Source organism: Paralichthys olivaceus, chromosome 8 (genome assembly GCF_024713975.1).
Source record: "Paralichthys olivaceus isolate ysfri-2021 chromosome 8, ASM2471397v2, whole genome shotgun sequence".
In the NCBI taxonomy this organism is placed as follows: Eukaryota; Metazoa; Chordata; class Actinopteri; order Pleuronectiformes; family Paralichthyidae; genus Paralichthys; species Paralichthys olivaceus.
Window position 1 is genome coordinate 14,850,486 of NC_091100.1, and position 24,527 is coordinate 14,875,012.

The 24,527-nt window shown below is 41.6% G+C and overlaps 1 protein-coding gene across 6 annotated transcripts in view; it reads right to left on the reverse strand.

The window, feature by feature from the left end:
• The window catches only part of septin9b (septin 9b), a 71,346-nt gene that overhangs the window by 17,949 nt on the left and 28,870 nt on the right, over positions 1-24,527 (reverse strand). For 3 of the 6 annotated variants that reach the window (XM_020084234.2, XM_020084233.2, XM_020084231.2), the window contains exon 2: positions 22,938-23,609. The exons of 1 other annotated variant lie outside the window; for it this stretch is intronic. In XM_020084234.2, coding sequence (XP_019939793.1) covers positions 22,938-23,609 — 672 coding nt within the window. Of the gene's footprint in view, positions 1-10,680; positions 10,946-15,082; positions 15,335-22,937; positions 23,610-24,527 lie in introns of those variants that run through there. 2 more of the 6 variants (XM_069530281.1, XM_020084236.2) reach the window with 2 other exon arrangements.

Genomic DNA, 24,527 nt, shown 5'->3' on the forward strand with positions numbered 1-24,527 from the left:
AAGTAGGAGGAGACAACGTTTCCTGGGCTGTGAAAGAAACTTGCTGTAGTGGTGAGAGACTACAAACCACAGACACCTGAAGCTGAAGGGACGCAGCAATCCTGACTATGTCTTCATCTCTGTCTGGAAACCTGAATGATACACGGGTACAGTATATGACCTGTGTTTTTGGTGTATTATTTTACCCAGAAAAGCCAGAATTTTTGTTTCGGAACATAGAGGCCTTTGTGGTTTTGATTTGTCTGACATGACAGAGCTGCAGCCAGTCTGTTTGTTTAACATTCTGCCTGTTGGCGATATGAATATAAATGAAACATGGCGACAGTGCAACATTTCCTGATATCAAGTCTCCTGCTCAGAGTTTTGTTTTGGCTTCCTGGGCACCACAGAAAGTATGAAATGGAGGCAGAAAGTGGGAGGTGGTGATCTGGCTACAAGTACACATTTTACTCTGATGCACACAGACAAACCTTCCGATGTGGCTCTGTGTGACTTTGTCCTGGGAGAAGTGTCACCTGTCTCCAGCCACTGAAGAAGTGTGAAAGTTGACTGTATAATCCAGAAGATTGAATGTAAAGTTTCAAGCATATTCCATTGTGTGCACAGAATGGTTCTCAGTAGAATGCATAACTCTACCAAGACCCAACAATCCACCTAACTTTAATCAATCTTCACCAAATGTCACACTCATAAATATCAGACTCCAAAATGTGCCCATTTAAAAAAATCAACACCAAAGAAATATTCCCTGGGTAAATGGGGAACATGTCCATAAACAACCAATTTTATAAAAAGTGCAAAAGAATTTCTTGAATCCACTTCTTTGTTCCATCCATGGCAACTATAATGGGTTCTCTCCTGGCCCACGTCCCATCATTCCGACCATTCATCCAACCAAGTTTTGTGGAAATCTGTTCACTGGCTTTTGCGTAATACTCCTGACAAACCAACAAACAAAATCAGACAGTGGTAAAACGTTTTGCTGAGCACCAGCAGCCTCAGATCCAAACTCATGGGAGAACTGATGAATGAGCTGAAACATTCTCTGAACTCAGCACCATTTTCCACACAGAAGACAAGAGTTACAATTTTGGAAGAGGAAGGGCTGCACCACACCTTCAGCGGTCTCGACTGTATCCGTCAGTCTCTCCAAACTTCACTTCCCACATAGCGTGATGAGCTGTGCTGTAGAAGCATGTGTGGTTTGGCTGAAACTCAATCTTGGGAAAACGGGAAAAATTCCCTATATGCCCATCAACAGTCAGTAAGTGTTCAGTTTAATAGGTTGTGATTTTGTTTGATTATTTACACACCCAAAAGGGTCAATTTCCCTACATGCATGGTTTTTACAGTATGACAGTGATCCTAACATTGAGGGGGCAGCTGAAGCTGTGCTGTAATGTGAACCTTCTGTGAGTCCTGCATCACGGTGGGCTACAGCTGATTTAGTGCTGCACTCATGTCCTCAGGAAACCTGACACAGAAAACATATTAAATCTTGGACAAAATAATCCTCAGGTATTTGGAATAATTCTACTCTGCTGTTAAATTGTAACACTGCTCTCCTTTTATGTTTTCATGTTACATGGATAATGTGTCGAAGGCTGCTTTCAGATATGCACTGAGCTCAGGATAATCTCTGGAAATTCTCCGCAGGGGCTGTATGTGTGAACGCAAATGTCCGAGTAAGAGCCTCTGGAGTGTCTGTGGAGCAGGAGATCTCCGAAGGATTCACCGAGAGCGAGTGGGTGTGTTGATGAAGTTTCTAACATACAACAAATGCAAAATCAAAACAAACAAAAAATATCTCTGTATGAAAAAGCGGTGCCATGCACTATCGATACTGACGAAGATGCCAAGAGAGTTTTTGGTGACAAGAGCCGGCGCCTGTGACAATGCTGTGAACAAAAACATGTGATCTCTGTAAAGGAAATTGTATGTTGCATCCTGCCTCAGTCTGCTGCACCACCTGAACACTACAGAGATTTTGTGTTGCTGTGAATGTGTCTGTGCTCTGTTGTTCAAGTGTGAAAAGCAATTTCCAACTTTAAAAGTGAACTGCACCCTGATCTAGAGTGTAGCATTATCAAAGCTGAATCTGATATGTCATGGCAAATATTTACATAGCGTTTGACTTTGCACAACTCTGCACCGACCACTTTCAGTCTGACTGGATGGATAACCACTTGAATGGCACAAGGTAAAATGAGCTTTAATGACATATACTCCAGGTCTACAGCCAAAACAGCCTTCTGGGCACCCTGACCACGCCACCACAGCCTCCCCCTCATCCCCCAGGCCATCTGCTGCTTCTCTGTCCACTGCTCTCCAAGAATAGACAAACAGTCACACTATGGCAGAGACAAACACATGGCTATGGTAACAAAAACAAGCACATGTGGGACATGTGAACACAGCGGAAAAAGGGAAGAACAAGCAAAGCAGCATACAGGAAAGTCGACATGTTGTCAAGCTTGAGATCCACCAGCTGTTTGGGTATTCACTTCCCTTTCTCATAAAGTCCACTGCTTTTTTTGTCAGCGCTGTGCTTCCTAATCATACCGCTTTCATTCTCAAAGCTGAGCTGGCATTTAGCAAACCACCAGTCGCTGCTTTTTCAAACAACTGTCCCTTGTTTACCCAACCAACAGCTCTGCCATTTACAGTGGGCCTCAGAAGTGTGCATTCATTCTCCAGATCTGCATGCATGTGGTCTGATCCTCCACAGACAAAGCATGTGTAACCTTTTCCACTGCAAAAACAATGACCCTTCTGGTTGAACAACCTCATTACAAGTGAACGCTCGCTAACATACTGTTCATACTAAGTATTTATTTATATGCATTTTGTGTATATGAGAAAGGCCCAGATGTACTCTTCACATGCAAGAATTTCGGAGTATATACAGTATATCGCTCGACTGGTCTGTTGGCCTACATGTTTGTGAGTTGGATAACAGTGGAGCTAACTTATTTGTAATGAAGAAGAGTAATATCATAAATAATCTTGCACTGTTATTCTTTTACTTAACGACAGATGACAATGCACAGCGCCACATTAAATGTAGGGCTGAGGATGCATGACACATTATCAATCAGATACTGACTCAGTGGCCATTAAATCCAAAACTGCTCTTAAAATGACACAGACCCAGTGGATGCATTGAAATAGAGCAATGCATCAGACATGTGGGACGTCACTGGATAAATAAAATTCATTTGAATAGCACTTTTTTATTTGATAGAAGCCAAAATAAAAACTGAAGTGAATCAGTGGGAAGCAAAGAGTTATTCAAATGAAAAACATGGGAAACTGACCTGTGTAAAGAGCCAAACAGGTCTCTGATATTTATATATATACTGTCAAAATGAAAACAGCTTTATCAAACAGATGTTATGAGTGAAGATAAGTTCCAATAGATACACTTCTGAGGGGTTTTTTGCCTCGTGATGAGCAAAAGCGGCACTTTAGGATTATCTGATCTGAGAGCTTTGTGTAATGAATGAAGGTGCGTTCAGGATTTTTACTTGCATGATTAAATAGATCCCATCAAAGAGATGACTCTGGTGTTTTATCTTCAAACGAGGGCACTTGCAGCTGAATGGGGGCTGTTGCAAATGTGATCATTGGCGTTTACATGCGATTCCTTACATCTCTGAAGGAAATGCATGTGCAGCTTATTCGTGGTCTGCAATATAATATTCTTTGAAAGAAAGATAACTGGTGAAAATGTCGTTGGAAATTGGTTTCCTGTTTGTCACAGCGGACAAAAACCACAGCTAGAGCTGAGCTAGAGCTGTCTGCAGCTTGAAGGGACACTTCGATCAGGCACAGCAGTTTTACACGTGAATTTCAGTTTTAGTTGTCACACGGGGAACCGTACGCTCAGCTTGTGAAAACAGTTATGGTACAGCTCTGAATGTTTTCTGTGGCTCTGAAGGCAGCGTCTGGGAAAATTGCTCAAGCTTGGAGTATATCAAACGTTTCTACAAAGTGGGAGTGAGGAGTTTGAAAGATTTATCAAGCAGGACCACAAGAGAACTTATGCATTGCAGTCCCCCAACTTTACATAAATACAGTTTTAAGTCTTGTAAATATGGAGAAGCCTTTGACAAACTGCACAAATCCAGAGACAGTGAACCTCTAATGTGTAACCATTACAATAATTTAGGATAACCTGGACAATCGCTAGAGCACAATATAGCAGAATGTATTGTTGTTAAACCTGAACTCCAGTAAAGCTCAGTAGATACCAGAAAATACAACACAGGCTTTCACAGAGCAATTCTTGTCTGGCCTCAACCTTCGCAGAAAAGTAGTACATCAGGGTAAACTTTCAAAAAAGCAACATATAAACATTCAGCTGACATATATCAATAACCACTACTGTAAAGCATGAAGGCCGCTGTGTTCCTTACTCAATCCGGCCTGTAACCCAACCTTCCTGGAAAACCAACACAAAGCGTTTCCCTCCGATCAGATACAACAAGAGAATCAGCTTCCCACTCTAGATTCACATAACTCAACGCGCCCCTCTCAAGGCCTTCATTAAAACTCCATCAGGAACATCACATCCATCCCTACAGTTTAATATTCACTGGCTGAAACTCGAGCGATGTGCCAGTTCCAGAAACAAAGCCGCAGTTGTGTTCTTGAGATACCTACTAAAAAAACCTCAAAGAAATTAAAGTTTCCATCAATTCACACATGCCAAATCACCCCTTCCCTGTTTTGTATTACGTGGGAAAGTTAGGTTTTGCATGTTAATGCTTGACTGCAGCTCAGGGTCATGACAATTTAAAGACAAAGCTTAAAAAGCAAAAAGAAACATAGATGGGGAGAAAATATAAAATGATGTGTAATTAAATATGAGCCCTAAGTGTTGAAATGGTTCTGTTGATGATTGACGCTGTGCATAATGAACTGGTCTGTAAAACTGACCATGCTATAATTTGTTTTCAGCTCTGGATTCAAACTGTTCATTTTACATAGTTTGCCATCATGGGAGAAGCTTTTAATGTGCAGATGTTTGGCTCCACATCCAAGATGAAGTTTGAAAACCCTGTTGCACAAATACAGGACACTTTGTATGAAAATAACTCACATAAGAATATTATCATACATATCTACATCCATTATGTCTGTACAAAGTATTTTTATTTATTCCAATTTTTTATAAATTTTGATTCTATTCCAATTTTTATTTTATTCTTTCTGTATTTATCTTATCAACAATACTGTCTATTGTTATTGCTTCTCCTCTTTTATCACTTAACTTTATCTTGCAAATGGAGCTTTCACTCGATTTTTAAATAATGTGACTATAACCATCTTGAACTTTGTTGTATTGAGACACATCAGCATGCCAAAATCGGATACAGATTCAGATGAAATTCAAACTCTGCTTCAACTGAGGATAAGAAATTAGGTTTATCCAACTTCCTCTTGAAGTTGTTTTCAGTAAACTAGCTCATGACTGAGGTTGTTTCTTAAAAATAAAACCTTTTTAATCTCCAGTGAACAACTTGCCTTTGATAAAAAGGAATATTATTGATTGATTTTATTGATAAGTATCCTTTTTTTAAATATCATGTCCTAGCCAATTGGATTACTCTAAGGTAGTACTATCCCGAGTAGTCAAAAATTGTTCTTGGTTTTCTTCCAACTCTTGACTTCAGTCTATCAAAGAATATGTTCTTTAGGGGATTGAGATTTGGGAAAAGAAGGGATCATGTCTGCTCTTCCACTCACACACTTTAACTCACAGATACTGACAGCTCTTAAACACTGTCTGCTCTTTGAAACAACATTTTTAACATGATTCCCATGAGGTGAATCCCCTGAATCTCTGCCCGAGTACAGTTTCCTCTTTCTCATCTGTGTGTGTGTGTGTGTGTGTGTGTGTGTGTATGTACACTTCAGTGTTTCTCTGTTACTGTCCTCTGTTTTCTCTCCCTCTGTCTCTTTGCAAACCGGAGATGATATTTCCACTGGCCCCATGGTGGCTCCCCCTTAAGAGGAAGAGGTCATAAAGTTTTATGGCTGCTCCTGCAGATAGATGGAGAGTCCAGAAAGAGGAAGGCAGCACACGAGTTGACTGACAGTCCTAAGTGTGTCACATGAATACAGGATTAACGTATGAAAATGTAATATCAACTAAAGATAATTTACAGGCTACAGTCTTATGAGTGCAGTCAGGCAAAGTCTCAAACGGGAAATGCAGTCTCATTTTGAAAGCAACCACAATACAACACATCACCACCATTTTCAGTCATGTACTAATTGCTTATTTTCCTAATAATGAGTTAAGGCACTAATTCATTTAGTGGCTCACAGTGGAGGCTTTGGTGGGTTGTCCCCAACTGTGACAACAATCTGTTACACAGAGCATACTGCAGATGGCTTCAACCCACAGTGCATTAGAGAGCTCTGCAGCTGTACTCTTTAAAAAAACAAAAGTAAGTGTTTCACTTGAAGCACTAGAAAGAAATTTGAATGCTTCATTAAGGGTTAAAGTCAAATAAACTTCGGAACAACATGGCTGAATCTTATTGGTTTGGGCACCATTCAGCAGCATTTGCCAGCCATATTGATGCCCAGCAATTCATACTGTGGTACGCGTGTTTTCTAAGAAACACATGGCAAGATTTTGAATTGTTTGTGCTCAAATTACATGTGCACTGGTCAAATAAGTGTGTAAGTATTCATGTCAGGGATCTGATCAATGACACTACTGGAAATCTCATGCTGCATTCCTCACAAGTGAAAGCAAAGTTCTGAGAATATCTGGACCCAATTGTCTGGACTATTTCCAGAGTTTATGTCTGAAAACTGCATTAGTGGCGTTAAAGCAAATATCGTGGCAGTGCCTAAAGTCATGGTCTGAAATGGATCCAACAACAATCCACTGTGAGAGTATTTCCCAGTTTTTACCTGGTGCAGTTGACTTGAATGTCAAGTGTGAACATGTGTTTAAAGGAGAACAGCTCACTAGCTTTATGCTGTGTTCTGTTTGAAGGGGACATAATGGTGTATTTACGACAGGTAAAGACAGAGTGGGGTCGACAGAGGGGAGCTGGGAGGAGACACTGAGGTTCTCACAGCGATCCAACAGGAAATCCCCCTCTCTCAATCCCCCGGCCATACTTTGAACCCAGAGGAACACACTGATTAAAAATCCTGACGCGTTTCTCCATCATAATAACTCCCTGTCGTCGAGGTTTGGTGAAGTTGATGACAGCTGCAGTTGACACAAACAGATGCCGGCGCTTCAGAAAGCAGGTCTGAAAAATTCAACAGGCCCCACTCCATCTTTCAGTCTTGTCACTTGTGTCTGCCCACTGAGAATACGACCCCTGGCCTGACGTGGAGCAAAGCAGATGGTGCCGCTTTGTGTTGAAATGCAGCTCGATGCACGGAAACTTCTGGCGAGAGTAGATAATGACCTGTCCCCAAAACACCTCGACAAGACTGACAGAGCGAGAAGAGATGGAGGGAGAGTGCTGCGCGTGGTCAAAGGGCATGATGGAGGATAGACGAGATGGGAGATGATGGCTACAATAACAGCGACAAGCCGGAAAAAACAACGAGAGCAAGCACGCTCCGAACAGATAGATGTAAGCAGAGACTGAGAAAATGAGAAACTAAAGCTCAGCACAGCGGGGAAGCCATTATGGTGCCGAGTACGATTGTACTGGGCAGCACTCAGCACTGCAGGCTGAGTGACCGCAGCTGTAACTCAAAGACCAAACATTTCTGAGAAACACGAAGGAGGAACGAGGAGCCACAGCTGCAATAGAGGGAACTGGTACAGGATAAAGGACAAACAGAGCCCATGCTGCAGTAAATCACAAACCACCAAGTATGAGCTGGGAAAGGGGCTGGTTTGAATATTTCAAGATGGATGCTGTGTAGTGTTTATTGAGAGGAAACCAGAGCTGAATTCTGCACTTTATGATTATTTGTAGAGCCGGACCAAAACGTATATATTTGGATGTATTTGGTTCTCCATTTATATTTATAGTAAAGTTTATGGTTGATCTGAAAGATATTAAGCCTGGATTACAATTCTTTGAGATGAGGGTTTGAAAACGACATCTTAGGAATCATTATCAACTTAAAAAAAATTGGATTGGTCGATATATCGTCATCAGCCCCCCAAAAAAACATATTGCACGGGCTCCAATTCCTTTTGTGTGGTACCAGTTAATCACACATACATGTTGCTAATCAAGTCTTGATTAGTTCTATAGGTGAAGTAACCTGTTATTCTTTTTAAAACAAAGTCACGTCACTCTATTGAGGCCTCTACAAGACAGTATAACAGCTGGTAGATTTGAATTTCTGCTCATTTTATTCTTTAAGTTGTGAAAACAAAATTAATTTCTTGTGTTACCAACAAAAAGCTACTCTTTCAACCCAGAATATAAATCCAAGAGCAAACATTTCAATTTCATTCTGTAAAATGTATTCTAACTGATGAGCTCTTGTAGATAAACACGAGCTGTTTGTGAAGTACACGCCAAGCCACGTTCTGTGATTAACAACGATCGCTCCCTTTTAAAAAACAAAGTGACAGCCGGAGCCTCAAAACCTCGAGGCATGACGCTGCCACGTCGCAGACAAGACCACCGCAAACTGGCACATTCCTGCGTCTCCCCTGCATCCCTTGAGTGTCTGCAGGCCCACAACTTATCACCTCTGAGAGGACACAACATATTTAACTGGCTCCCATGCATGACACATGAAACATCCCCCCACTGTGGGTATCTACAGAGATACTCTACAGATACAGAAATGTCTTATCTCCAACTTCCTGTTTCATTTTACAAAACCACAAAGAAAAACATAACACCACTTGCACATATAGGAGGAAAAGAAGGACCAGGTCCATGTGAGATTCTGCTGTATACACATGGACACAATTAGCCCGAGAGCTATGAAGACGTACTGTAATGTGGGAAAGAATACCTCAGACAAACAGCCGGGTTGTTTACTGTAAAACAAGTTTACGCATTTTCTCCTCTCAGCTAGGGCAGGCCAGAAATGTGATGGGGAAAACAAGTGATGTCTATAAAGCAGTGGTTTTACCCTTATAAAACCAAGTATCAAATCTTTGCGTGCACCTGCAAACACAATGCCTGGTTTCTTGAAAATGATATCTCCGACAAGACTTGTTATACGATATCAGGCTTTTAATTACAGCAAAGTGGAATTTATTTCATGCTGCTGGGCTCCAAACAATCCTAATGAAGTGTTTATCTGTGGTGATTGAATTACTTATTATCAGCAAGCTAATCTGATTAGCATTATGCAAACAATGGCTGAGTGGCTTTAACTGGCGCCTATCGTGAAGCATGTGGTAATAAAGCTTTATGTTAATCAGATACGAGGCAGCATTTGAGGAATCAGAGGCGTTGTGTGATTCAGGACACTGACGACTGTAGGAAAACGAATCCAAATGAATTACTTCAAGGGAACTGTGACTCTGTTACAAGGACTTGAACATGCACTATATTTTTTCTCATGTCACTCTACTCACAAAATTTTATTTATATATAAAAGTTATTTCTACTCTAATCATTCATGTCCACTGCACGTGACTTTATAACATTTTAAACCACTACAGTCAAAGATGTATATTATGTACATCAATAAAGATTTATCTTGCCTTGAATCAAACAGCAGTCCCAACATGCAATGTCTTTCTTTTCAGGTGGTGCAAAGCAAGGATATCTGGAACATCCACGATAACACGTCTACATGACTACATTGAACACAAAGGAGAAAAACACCATAAGTTTCTGTTTTCTTATTTATTTCATGAAGTGTTCTGGAGGCAGAATCCAACCAATGCAATGTTACTTGTTTTTGCTGGCCTCTGGGGCCCAAAAAAATTAAGCTAATTCAGTAACCACAAGCTAAAGTTCTTCCCACCAGAAGACCAAAGAGGAGAGTTACAATTCCCTGCAGAGGAGTAAATGGAATTGACCTGTGTGTCTCTTCACCTCTCCTCGAACTTGTAACAAACTCCCTACGAGAGCAGAAGACACGAGAGATTGTCAAAATGAAATTACGTCAGAAACAGTTTGGCTCCATCAGTGCCTGGCTAAAGCACTGCGCTGGATCAAAGTGGGTCTGGAAACTTCCCTGATGTGTCAGGAGCTGGAGAAGACGCAGCTACAGAGGGCCCCGAGGAACATGCAACTTAAAGAGCAACAGGGACTTCTGATTGGTCAACACTGGGTCCCATTATGGGGGATTGATTATCCATGCATGCTGCAGAGCTGAGGAGACAATGGGAGGGAGAGGGAGAAAAGAAAAGAGGAGGGGAGTGAGTGAGTGAGGGAGGAGGAGAGGGCTGGAAGTGACCCCCCAAACTCTCCCCTCTGGCTGAACAATGGGGAAGGACAGAGGAGGGAAAAAGAGAGAAATAAAAAAAGCACAAGGCCTGCTAGTTACATGATTCGTTTTCTGTGGATCTCATGGTTACAACACACTCCACCTCTCAGCCTCCACACTTTAACACACAAGCACAACAAGACACCAGGTAAAGTAACTTTGACACCAGGCGTCCAAACCTGTCCCTCCCTCCCTCCTCAACACTGATCCCTTCTCCACAATCATCCACAGGCATCAACAAGACAGAGAAAGCACACGGCGACCGTGCAAGCGACTCACCCAACCCTTTCCTCTCCTTCTTCTCTCTCTTCCTCTCACACTCTCTTCCTCTCTCTATCACAGCTCCAGCTGGTGAGGCTGGTCTGCTGCTGCTCTCCAGGCCACGCCCACAGCACAGTCACATGACCGCCATCCCAAGTGGCTCGGAGGCCTTTGGCAGCCACACCCCTCATTCAGAGCAAGTGAATGGAGAACATTGTGGATGGAGGGAGCTGTCTCAAAGCATGTCATACTAATGAAACGCTCTAGAGGACACAATCTGTGTGTGTGTGTGTTTTCACAGACAAGAGGAAAGATCCTCTCTACTTCCTTGTGTGTGTCCATCTGCTCTCTCCCTCCCAATGCTTTGTTTCACAGGGGAGGGTATTAGATCGTGTGTGTGTGTGCAGTGAATACATTAGCTCAGTATAAAGTCTTCTTACAGGGGGAAAAAAGTGAACCTAGCTGTTTTTTAAAGTTCAAATAAAAAGCCTGCTCGCATCTCTACTAGCTCACTGAACAACACAGCATAGCACATAATAATGTTTTAATGTGCTTAGCTGCGCATAGCAACTTTTAGTGACAAACTATTATAGTGACTTCAGGATATGATTTTAAATAAGAATTAATTTGTAATTTTGTATCCATGTTTTTGTCACAGAATGTACCAACTCTTTATCATGTGCTCATCAGTTGGCATAAGGGTCCTGGCAAGCTGTTTACTTTACACAGAGGAATGCTAGATAACCTTTTTACAGAGTTTGTGCTAGGCTGAGCTAACTAGCTGCTGGTTGCCTATAAAAGAAAGTGTCTTTTTCCAAAATGTCCAACTACCTGGAAACATGCAGGATTTAATTTCTGGGACACAGGCCCCTCACTAAAAGACAAACATGAGATATTGTCATGGATGGTTTTGCTGTAGCTCTGCTTTCTCGATTTGTATTTGCCTGTTTTTGACCCTTTCACCACTCAGCTTGCAGCAGTATGAAGAAGTCATGTAACAACTGGAGTGAATCAAGCTGCGCTGGCGTCCAAACTGGCTGCTAAACAGACAAATGTTCCAAAAGCCAAAATGTTCTCTGGAATCTCTTTTGCTCTTCTGTGCTTCCTGTGTCCCAGCTCAGCCACAACAGACAGATTCACGTTCATCACGGCCAGCTCGCTTTAACTACAAAATGCTGATGTAGTCGGCACATAAAAAAAGATATTTTTCTGAGAATAGATGTTGAGATTAAAGAAAGATGCCAGTCATGAGATGGGGTTGATCGTCACTGACTGGAACAAGAGATGATTAATTTGCTCCTTTGTTGCATGGAAGTGGCACAACTTTTTTTTCCATCAACATGCAGACTGAAGGCGTGAGAGAGGTTTTCAGAACATTCAGCACAATGTTTCCTTCCTGTCAGCTGAAGCTCACATTTGTCCTATTTGTAGTGAATGCGAAGCATGGATGCATCAACAGATTTACAAATCATGCTGTAGTCTCGCTGCTTACTATTTTACCAGCTCTTATTGATAGATTCATTGTAGAAATGCAAACAAGTCTTCCAACAAATGTTTTTTTTTCTTGAGATCAAGTTACTCAATCTGTCACAGATCTTTGTCCGCTGTGGGTAAAAATGACAAACCCCAAACAATCTAAATGTTTTTACTGTCCAACAAAACTGATGAACTGCTTTTCTTTAGGTTCTGTGCAAAATTTCTGACACGTTCCCACTGTATATCTCTTTTTATCAAAGGACGCAGTTTCCCCATAGCCGGAAACAAAAAACAACGCTGTCAGAATGAAACCCATGACCCGGCCAATGTAAAAAGTTGCCATTTCCTCCCGTGGGAAAAAAAAGCATCAAAGTCAAGGTCTAAAATTACTGCAAATAAATTTAATTAGAGACCAAGTTTGCTGAGTAACTCTGTAAGGCAAGGTAAACAAGGTGTGTTTGTAAGTTTCATGCATAAACAATTTTCATCTATACTCATGAGAAAATAATTTTAATTAATTTGACCAGAGCATAAGCTCTGCCTAAGTGAGATGGCATGTCATAATTTCTTCTCATATCTTAATGACAAAACTCAGTCAAGAGTCTGAATTTCTAAATTGAAGTCATGTGCGTGTGCAAGCACAGAAAAGCTCAAATTTCAAACGTTGATATGGCCCGGAGGTCAGGGCTGATTGCTCGAAGGCCACTCGATCTGGGGCAGAGCACATATGGAGGTGATTAAAAGTGCCACCTCCATGACTCAGCAGACCGAGTGACTCAGTGACACGTCTTTTCTGAGAGCCTAAGGAAAGGCTGAAACCAAGAGGAGGAGGGGAATATGGGAAAGAGAAGGGTAAAAAAAGAAAAGGAGTGTAAGAGGAGGAGGGAGTGGGAATCGGGTTGGGGATGGTTGGAAGAGTAAAGAACAGGAGGGAGAAGGGGAAAGAGGAGGAACATCTGGCTTGGCCTGGATATCTACAGGGGAAGATAGCTGGGTCTGTTGGAGACTTCCTGTTGTGTTTTATTTGCTGTGGTTGTTCTGCTCCCCTGTGGCGCAAATTGAGACAGCATGTGTGTGATGAGTGAGGACGGTTTATCTTAACAACCCTGAAGCGGCCTCCAAGACTCAGGCTACATCCACACTACTATGTTTAAAAAAAAAAATGCATCAACTCTACTATTGCCTTGTCTGATGTCCACACTGCAGTTTCAGAGACGCTAAAATAGAGAAGTTTATAAACGCTGCTGGCTCCATTTTTAGTTTATATGCATTTTAGTCTGGACGGGCAGAAACGGAGATGTTTGGAAACGATGATGTAGACACTCACTGCACTTGCTGATTGAACTAATGTCTTAGGTCGTAGCCTTTGCTCATTTGTCAGTCTGCTATCACATGACCTTTTACAGAAGAAAACCAACATTAGCAATGGCTACCAATGGAAAACACAACATGGATAATCAATTACAATTTGTGCTGACCCTATTATATTTGCCAACAGCTGTTGAGCTGTTAAAATCTGAATGCTACAATGATACCTGCATAGGAGACAAGCTATTTATCGAGCAATCTCGTTTGTGGTCTAGCTCTCTCTGCATCTGCCAACCAAATGCTTCCTGTGTAGCTCGCACGTGCATGTCTTCCTGTTTACAATAGCACGTGCATGGCCAGTGTACATGAGTAGTCGTGTGATATGTGCTTGTATGAATGGGGATTGAAAATGATCTGGACAGAGATCGTCTTAGTTCGAAAACAGTTTTCAAATGAAAACATAGCAGTAGGGATGTGGCCTCCCCTTTGTAGTTGAAATCACATGAGTGCACATCAACAGTACAGATGGACTGATCTATGGATGTATCTTGAGCCGCTCCACATGTTGACAGTTAAGTCCTCTGCAGGTTAATTCCTCAGATTTGCACATTTCCCCTTAAGGTTACAATAACTCAGGTATGTATTTGCTCTTTCATCAACTATTTACTGCACTAACAGAGAAAGAAGGCTGCATTGTATTATTATTATAACGATGATCCAAAGAAGATTAGGTTTTAGCCTTTGTTTACGGAGAGGTATTCGTCTCTGGTATCTTTTTTGTCCATTATAAGCCACCAAAGTTTTCTCAGCCTTTGTCAATTTCAAGAACCATGTGTTCAAACAAAGCCATTTTCTAAAAGCATGTTTCTCCCCAGCAACACCAGACGAGAACCTGTTTCTTCAATTCAAGAGAATGAAACAAGGATAAACTTGAATGGGACTACCTCCGCCATGCACACTATCGATTCCATCCATTATCTATGCTGCTTTGAGGGTTGGCGGGGGGATGAAGCCAATTCCAGCTGACATTGGTACATCTTGTACAGGTTGTCAGTGTATTACAGAGCCAACATATAGAGACAAACAACTAAATTAAGGACAATTGAGACCAAATTTAATACATTCATAGACATCAGTTCCCTAAATTAGTTTTTTTCATCAATATCAGTGAATAATTCCCTTGGAAAGACATGAAGATTCTTGAAACAGAAAAGAAAGTGAAAAAAAGATCCTGAACCAGATCCTCACCAAAATTGAATGGGTTTTTCCTGGACTCATACCACATCCTTCAACCAAGTTTCATTGAAAATTTTAAAGTTATTTTTGTGGAATCTTGCCAACAAATAAACTAAAAAAACATAGAAATCACCAACAAACCAATGGACAAGAGGGAAAACAAAAAGGAAGAGCAGAACTAAACAATGTGGTTGCAATGAAATAACAAAAAGAAAGAAAGAAGAATATTCATCCACCATCTTGGTATGTTTCTGTGTATCCATTTCACATACCCCCATCTGGAGAGGATACATCCTACCTCAACATGAATGGCCTTAATGGAAACCAGTCAATCCTCCTGTCTCCCCAGTTAAAAACAACCAAGCTCCCCCCACACACACAATAGACAGCAGATACTCACAGTGATGATCCACCTCATGGTTGTAGTATATCTCACTGGAAGTAGAAGCCATCAATGTCATAGTAGTAGTAGTAGTAGTTTACCAAGCCTCTATGTTTTGTTTTTATGGCAGCTGCTGTTAAATAACCCTCTGGTCTCAACGTGAACAAATTGAACTAACTACGCTTCCTGATGCTCACAACAAGTACTCGCTTATGTTCTGGAGACGCAGCCTTCCCTCGTGAACAATAAACACAAGCGACTCCATGGGATCTGCCTTCTTGGGAATCCCTGGCCCCTCTCGGGATGTGTGTGGGGGCGAGGGATGGGGCTGACTCAATTTCAAAATGAAGAGAGAAAACGGAAGCAGCTCTGTGATTAAACTCCTCTGTGTGGTGCTGCATGTCTCCCAGAAACATAGAACCAAATCATGATGATAATTATCTATAATAGAAGCCTTTCCTGTGCAGAGACAGGGGAAGCAGATCGAGATTCTGCTTTTAGCGATTCCCGAGCTATCATCTCTGTAACATGTAATAATAATGTGGTGTTACATTTGAAATTTGTTTGCTAGGAATAGAAGAAGAAGCCCTTTGATCCAACACATAATTTAGATGTTTAGCCTTGCATTAGGTGACGCAGAGTTTCTCATCTGCATGGCAGCTTACCCTTTACCCACACTGATGACATAAAAACACTGTTGAGAAGTTAAGTATTGACTTTACTTATTTATTCAATAAGAGCTCACTTGGCTTAATATCACAAGCATTAATCTGAGCAAAATTAAACCACAAAAAGAAACGGCAAAAGGTTTTCATTGCTTCTCTGCCTTCAACCTAAAACCAATTGATGTTATACAGTACCCCCCCCCGTTTTACAATGGTGCAGTGCTTTCCAACTGAAAGAGTTGAACTTTACATGCACAGAGCTAACAGGGTAATTGGCACTGAAACTGCACTTCAGGATCACTTCACCACAGCCCAGAGGCCTGTCGTGTTTTCACAGTATCTTGGTGGCATTCTCACGTTGATCACGTCTAACTATCTGCAGTGTCCTCAGTTCCATTCGATAGAGGTCAAATTTCTATGCATGGCTTTTGCCAACTTGGCTTTAACACACCTCTGTTTAAACAAACAAACATTCAGTTAAGCAATGATCAAGAAACTGTGACAATGCTCCAGCTTCAGCCTGATGTCAAAGGGCAAAAAGCTGCTGTATCACCGTCGAGTGGAACAAACACTCAACTGTATAATCAGCTGTAGTTGGTTTAACATAAGGGATAAAGTTTCCCCTTCATCACATGCAGACTTCAGACACACACTCTCACAAATGGCCATCTGTCTGTCCACACAAACACACAGACACACAAAAATTACTGTTTTTGCAGTGTGTCCTCCATCAGCCAACAACTCGGTCAAACATCATTAGCAGAGAATGTGGAGAAATACTGTCCTCACATGAACCATTCTTCTTCATTAAAACCACTGTGTGTGTGTGTGTGTGTGCGCACACAAAAAGGTGTGTGATGTCATTTCTTCCTGGAAAGTCTGAATATCAACCTGTTGCTTTGCAGATGGTCCAATCAGACCTCATTTATACATTTGTCAAAACTCCATGGTCATCAGGGAGAGAGATTTTTTTTTGGACATTTAGGAAAGAATTAGAAGACAGTGAAGCTTTGTACCTTTCGGACTATTTCAGTAACACGATCACTTTGCAAGTCTTAATAAAGTACTAATAGTGCATTTTGATGACAAGCAGCCCTGGCTACCGGCTGCAGTTCAGACACGTCAGCTATGTTTGACTAATGATACGGAAAAAAAACTACTGCTGCTCGCACTGGCGTGGTTTCCATCTCACAGCCTCAACATGATGGAGGCTTTATATCTTCAGTTATATGGTCGAGATAAGAGACATGATTTTCTCATCAGTTTCTTGGACGAAGGAACTTCAGCTCATATCTGGATAAACAAGAGGGAGGATTCGCCCTGACACAGAGCAGATAAATGAAGATAATGTCAGCGAAGAATAAACGTTATCTCAGTCTGCTTCATCACACGCTGATGGCCCATATCCTACTATTTGTCTAACGGATATGGAAAAAGTCGACAAAGGTGGTTTGTGTGCGTTTGTGCGTGTGCAGGGTTTGTTTATCAAAACCAATCAATGTGGAAGTGTGATCTTTCTGCCAAAAGTCGTATTTCCAGTCCAAGCAGAAATGAGGTGTTTGAACTAATGTGTGAGTGTACGTGCTTGTGCGTTATGTGTTACAGTACATGGAGGTAAAATTTGCGAATCTGTCAGCGTCAAGTCACGGTAGAGGAAAGTGAAAGAGGAGCAGGCTTTGCTGCAGATGTTGGATTTGGCAGGATGACAAAAAAGGACAGAGGTCTTTCTGCAGTGGTGGGAAACTTCTTTAACCCTTGACTTCCCCCAGATGCTCAATGTAAACTCTAACTTCCGCAAATGTCTTATCTAGGGACTATGTGTGTGTGTGTGTGTGTGTGTGTGTGTGTGTGTGTGTGTATGTGTGTGTGTGCATGCGTGTGTGAGTGTGTTTATCAGGGGCAGAGGGGCTCCTCCTTCTCCTCCTTCAATGTAAGATGTTCATAAAAGAGGAAATCCTTTAATGTCCACACACTTCAAACAGCTGCATGATATTGTGTTGAATGAGTTCCTCTCATCGAGATATATTGACATATTACAAACTTTCATCAGACATGAACAGGAAAAAGCCTGACATCTGCATGTTGATGCATTTCTATTAATTGATAAAACTTCCGATGTGTTTAAGGCAGTTTCACATTCATTTTATTTTTGGCTTTAAAACCACGAAAAACCAGCTTTATTTCACCCACCGGTCAGATTCACTGGCTAACTGGAGTTTACCTGTCAAACACTGCCTCCTTGTGGCCACAGCAGGAAGCACGCTCACAGTGTGTGGTCACACAGTGCAGTAAATGAGAAGTGACACTTGTCACTGTTCTCACCGCGGGACATTTTTCGAACTGAAAAGACAGACGTAAGAGTTTAGAGGCTCACTGACTTCAAGTGAGCAAGACGGCACGTTGTCTGGCAGCGAAGCAGAGACACAGTCAGGGACAATCTGTGCCTCAGAGCGAGAACGTCATCGTGTGATCATCTGAAGGCGAAGATAAAGAAGATTTGAGGGGGGGGGGCTGCAATAGAAAGTGCTCTAAATGTGTAATTCGTTAACGCAGTGGTAAAATGCAGTTGTCTGATATTTGTGATTGATTAGACTTCACTGAGGTGTTTTGTATTTAAGCCCTAAGGCGTCCTTAGTTTGGCTTCCTCTCTTCTTCCTCTTCCACCATGTTGTTCCAATTGTGAATAAATGAAGACAGAGCTGAAGATGAGGTAAAGAGATTAAAGCCCTGGGATTGTTTTGGACTCTGTCGGAGGACATCTTAACGTGTAGGACCCTCCTCAGCCTCATGCTGCAGCTACGTAGTATATGAAACTACACAATGAAGTGATTCTCAGTCAGCGGCAGGTCAAAAGCTCAAACAGGCAAAATCCAGACTTTCGTTGCTCTGCCTCTCTCTTTCTTCTCTGGGTAATTAGTCAACAGGTCACACTGAGAAATGGTCTGGGATCAGTCCAGGGTAATTACACTGGGAGAGGACTGACCTCGGATATGCCTCCGCCCGAAGGTGCCTTTTGTGTGTTTGTGTTTGTCTGTGTGTGTGTGTGTGTGTGTGTGTGTGTGTGTGTATGTGTGTGTGTGTGAGTGTGTGTGTGTGTGCATGTTGTGGTTGGATGACAACAAAAGTGAGACAAAAATTTGAGATGAAGAAAGTGCATTTGAGTGTGTGTGTGTGTGTGTGTGTGCCCTTTCCCGACCTATGGACAAGCAGAGACAAATCACCCTCAGCCCTCCGCTGGCTCCTCCTCCCCAATTTCAGGAAGACAATCCAGACCAGAGACAAATGGCTTCCCTTGCTCCTTCGTCCGTAATGACTTCACCTCCATTAGTACAAATGTACTACAAGATAATCTGTTTATTTAGGCAAAGCTACAGTACATTCCACCTCAGCATCTGCTCGGTTGAAATGAGGACACCTCTTTTGTTCTTTGCCATCACAACAGGAAGACCCGACACAATGGCACAACATAAAGTAAACCTTGAAATACACATTTCAGTACATCCATACCCTCCATTTCCTGTTCCACCTTTTTTGAGTGCATGAACAGTAATGCAAAGTTACTGGATCAGACCTCCATGACAACCCACCAGTTGGCACAGTGATAGCTACACTATTTATGGTCAACCTCCCTCTCTAATGACCCGTTGGGAATCTAGTCTGGTCTATATTAAGTCTCATAATTTACGGATTAACATACTGGAATTACTGGACCTAAGAATCTCCAGGTGAGACAACGTGAACTAAATTCAAAATGTGGTGCGAGTGTGCTATTTCTGATCACAGGTGGTGGTTTGTGTCTCGAGATGTTAGATATAGCTCCCTCTGCAGCGTGTGATGGATTGATGAACAGCAGGCCCGCCTGTCAAGATAAGGTTTCCCATCTGGCTCAACCCACAGGAGCAGACCAGATAAAAATCACAGCCAGTCTATCGTGTCTATAGCCTGAAGTGAACTTAAAGCTCGTGTTTTTCTTTGTTATTTTTTCCCCCAGAATATCTATTATTTCATCAATTTCACAACATATACTGTGGATTCTTGTACATCTGCCGTCTAATCTACAGTTCATTTGAGTCAAGTATTAAAATGTATTTCATACACATCTATACATTTCTTTGTGTACATAATAATTATGTCACTGTGACCCCTGAACACACGAGTGGCACGCAGTGGAATATTGCTTGTTATAAATGGAATAATTTGGCAACACTTCTGTCTATGTGACCTCTGCTCTTCTGACTAAAGGCAAAAACGTATGTACTTTCTAATCAATACACTTATTAAAGTTCACTTGTCGGAGTTTTCACATGACGCTTGGCCTTTCACATCAACATCCCAGTGTACCCCACTGTGACGCTTTAGATCAGATGGTGGCGAGGAAGCTGAGTGACGTAGATCACATGAGAGCGGAGAGAGGAAGTGCACTGCAGTGTGGTCACACAGCGGGGAAAACAATCACGCAGACGGAACAGCACAGGAAGCACAGGATATTCCGTGTGTGTGTGTGTGCGTGTGGGTGTGTGTGCGTGTGTGTGTGTGTGTGTGTGTGTGTGTGTGTGTGATGTAATTTCCTCTTGGAATGACTGAATGGGACGGAAACCAGCTTATCAAATACACTTGTGACAAGTTGACCGTGAAATGGAAAAATATAAATTCAAAAACAGCATTAACTAATCCTTATTTTGTCATCAACTAATAATAATAATAATAATAAAATCACAATAATGTTGCTGAAGAAAATCAATAAGCAATTACATGGAATTGGAGCAATATGGCAAATAATTATGTATCAATATCCTTGTTTCCTGCACGCCACCAGACCAATGGGTCTTGGATAGAACTTGGATCTTAGAGATGAGTGAATTTCAGTTATTTTAAATCTGTGACTATTATACATGGGGCCTGCAGGAAGTTTACCCTTCACTTAGATCTCTCCCTCTCCTTACAAGTAGCTATGACCTCTATAATCTAGACGATGGCCATGTAAAAGTTTCAGCACAGGAACCGATGAGAAATTTATAGTCACATGCAGTAGGAACTTAATGGCAACATGATATACTCACCCTGGGTCAGTGTTTAAATATACTGTGGGAAATGGGCCTACGAAACATCAGCCAAATGACAAAGTGCATTACTTCAGAGACTTTTTGGTATTTCAGCTTCAGGCCATGTATAACGTACAAACCAGGATTATATAACCTCAAATTACCTAAATCATCAAGAAAACACACCCATCATTATGTTTCATCAAGAGCTAATTATAAAATACTTGGCAGTGTGCTTAATATGGAGACACTGATGCAATACGACACAGTTTTTCCTTTTACAGTTGTTTTGTGAGTAAAAGCACAATAAATAAATAACACACAAATAGAAGAAGACCAGTTATGGTAATGGATATAATTAACATTTTCTGTAAAGATATGATGATGGTATGATGAATGTAAAAACAATATGAAAGGGTCACTTTTATACTGAGGATAGAAACAACGTCTTTTAGAACATGTCTCGCCTTCCGAACATAGTTTTGTTGTTGTGCCTCACGTCTCTCATAGTTTAATTTTTGGCCGCAGCAGACAGATGTTCGCGCTAAAAGCTCAGGGTACCTGCTGAGCACCCCACTCCAGAAACAACCAGTTAGCTGAGTTATATCTGGTGGACATCCAAACACAGAGCAAATATTGGAGTAAATCTAAATGAGCAAATATTTATAACTAACACCCATCAGGTGGATAACGAAACCTCTCATACAGATAATTATACTGATCTGAAACTGCAGGATGTGACACAAGGCAAGAATAGAACACTTCTACCACAGTAACCTATGTGTCAACAATATTTCAGTGTTATATTTAAAACTTTCTTCCACTACCACATGAGAAAAAGTTTTTGCAGGTTTATGTTTCATATAATCCACTAAATACATAGTTTGCTCTTGTGTTGTTGAAGAAACTTAGGCTACATTCATGCTAGGTTTTTGTTTGAAAGGGTTTTAGGGCTGTAAAAACTGAGTTTGAAAAAGTTTTAGTCTGGACGAGATGAAACTGAGATGTTTGGAAACAATGACACAGACGCTCACAACTGCTTTCTAATTGGCTCTTTTTGGTCATGACGCAGCCTTTGATGATTCGTCAGGCTCCTATCACATGACCCCTCCCGCAGAGAAGCGACCGGCATTAGCTCGGCTAGTAGAGCGCATTAAAAAGAATCATTCTCTAGCATTGCTGAAGTGCAGTTAGTTCTGCATGTGTAGGAGACGAGGTATTTTTCAAGCAATCTGTGCACATCGGCACGTGCATGCCCAGTGTACACAAGTGGTCACGTGATATGTGTTTCATGTGTGTTAGCATGGAAGGGAATTTAAAACGCTGGACACCAACATGGATGAAGTCTAACGTTCAGCTTACTTAAGTGGGAAGTTCAAAAACAAGTATCCTGTTTTTCATATCAATTTACACGCTGCTCCACAGAAACCCTGTGGCCTTAGACCGGACTCTCTGTGTTTCATGTGCTTCAATACTAATTACTATTTAACTGCTGCACCACTGTTCTGTTGCTGCCAAGGTTATGCTTTCATCACATAACAAAAAAGCCACCCCGGCTCCAATTCTGCATGACCAGACATGGACAACCACAAATACAGACAGTCTACAGTTTCTACAGACAGATCGGCCTCCGAGGACACGGTTACTTGCGTTACTGACAGACGTGCTCAGATTAATCGAACAGACCCACTCCTGTTATTGAATTCTTCTTCATGACGAAAGTCTCAAAGTGAGAAGAGAAGCAGCAGAAGATAAGAAGTAAAAAGTTCAAACAAATCAGTGTACGTGATTTTAAATCTGGAAAATGCAACATTTTAATACTCAGAGGAGTCTAACTGTGAGCTAAGAGTGAAGAGTTCCTCCTTTCTCATCACATAAGAAAATATAATTGGTTTAACTGGAGCTACAGATCGCCTGTTACACTCACTTTAATGTGTTCTCCACTTATGACACTGCCACATTAATCTATAGATGCTCTGCTCAATTAAATCATGACAGGCGTCTCCAATTCAGACTTTACACATCAAGCCAAAAAGTGATATTCTATAAAAGCACATCACCAAATAAATGCCAAGAGGTCCCACTTCAAGCTCCTCATAACAATGCAGTAGTGTTTAGAGGAGGTGATTGACAGATTCAGGATTTGGCTGGAAACGGGTGACTTACTTTCTGGGTTGGGGGATTTGCGTCCATGGTTGGGTGAGGAGCAGCGGAAGGTGGTCACGATGGTGTTGTGGTGTGGGTTGGGGTGGTGTGGGTGGTGCACCGCTGGGTGGTGGCCATTATTCTCAGGAGGAGCTCTGGTGATGCTGATTTCAGGTTTACGAACATCCCCGGGACTGGGGGGCTCAAACTTGCGAGCGTGATTCTGCTCGGGGGTCCGGTTGGTCCCGTTGTTGTTACTGTTGCCCTCATTGCGCCGGATCACCGGGGAGTCAATTGGTGTCTTGGCAAAAGTGACCTCCCTCTTGTGGCCCAGCTCGGGGGTCTTAGAGTGACCCAGGACCTCGGGACGTTTCACGGTGCCGCTGGTCAAAAATCGCGAGGAGGCGGGGCTGGTGAGGTTATCCACCTGCTTGCTGGAGGAAGAGGAGATGTCGATGGAAAGCTCGGAGCGGCGCGACACAGGCTCGGGGGTCTTGGAGCCTCCTCCACCCATGATGGAGCGGGGCTGGGTGTAGTTGAGGTTGTTGTTGTTGTTGGCCGCGGTGCCCAGGTCACGGTAGTAGATGCTGGTGGGAGACATGGCGTTGCGGTGAGGGGAGCTGGTCGTCCGGCGGGATCCGGGGGAGTGAGATGAAGTGTCAACATCCTCCACCTCAAAGGACCTCTTCAGAGCTGCATGTGAGGGACACAGACCAAATTACATGACTAAGCAATTCACTTATTGGCAGAACATTGATTGGGAACTATATCGGTATTCAGTTGAGTAACTGTTTAAAAATAAATTCCAGACAACCTAATGATCTGGTGTTTTTGCGTGTTTGATATAATTCAAACTTGAATTGTTTAGGATGTGGAAAATATGGAAATTGTGTTTTTGCAACTTAACTGCAACAGCAAATACACAGTGAATGTTACTGAAGGAGAAATTATCATGAACTAAATTCATATATTCGGCACACCTGTCAAAATGATAATAGACATACACACCTATTTGTTTTCTAGCAAAATATCTAAGCTTGAATTCCAATATTGACTTGGTAAACAGTATATACATGTAATTTCTTTTTGTACAGTCTGTAGACAAATCTGTTAATCTGTAGAACTGAAACTTTGAAATGTTATAGGTTGAAGTATTAGTTACAAATTTTTTCTTTGCAAAAGTGTCCTTATTTCTCATACACGGGATTGTAACTGTAAAAAGGTCCCCATGTAGGCACAGTGTTTTTTTGTAATGGGCCACAGACCAAAACAAATTGATTTGAGTAAAAAGTACAAGGTTTCTCATACAAATGTTGTATAGAGGACGTATGGAAACACTTAAGAGTAGTATCAAGTGTTTTTCAGCAAATGTACTTTGTTTTACTTTTTGTTTTACTTTTCCCACAGTTCATATGCAACAGAACAGACCACATCAAAAACACATTTACTCACTCTTAACTTTTCTAAAATATTTCTAAACCAAAACAAGCTCATCGTTCCCTTATAAAGAATTTGTGGGTCAAGATTGCTGTTTTTAGGACGTAAGAACAATACAATAAAATGTTCATTAAAAAAGATCACACCAGTTAAATGAGCATTGAACAAAGTGAA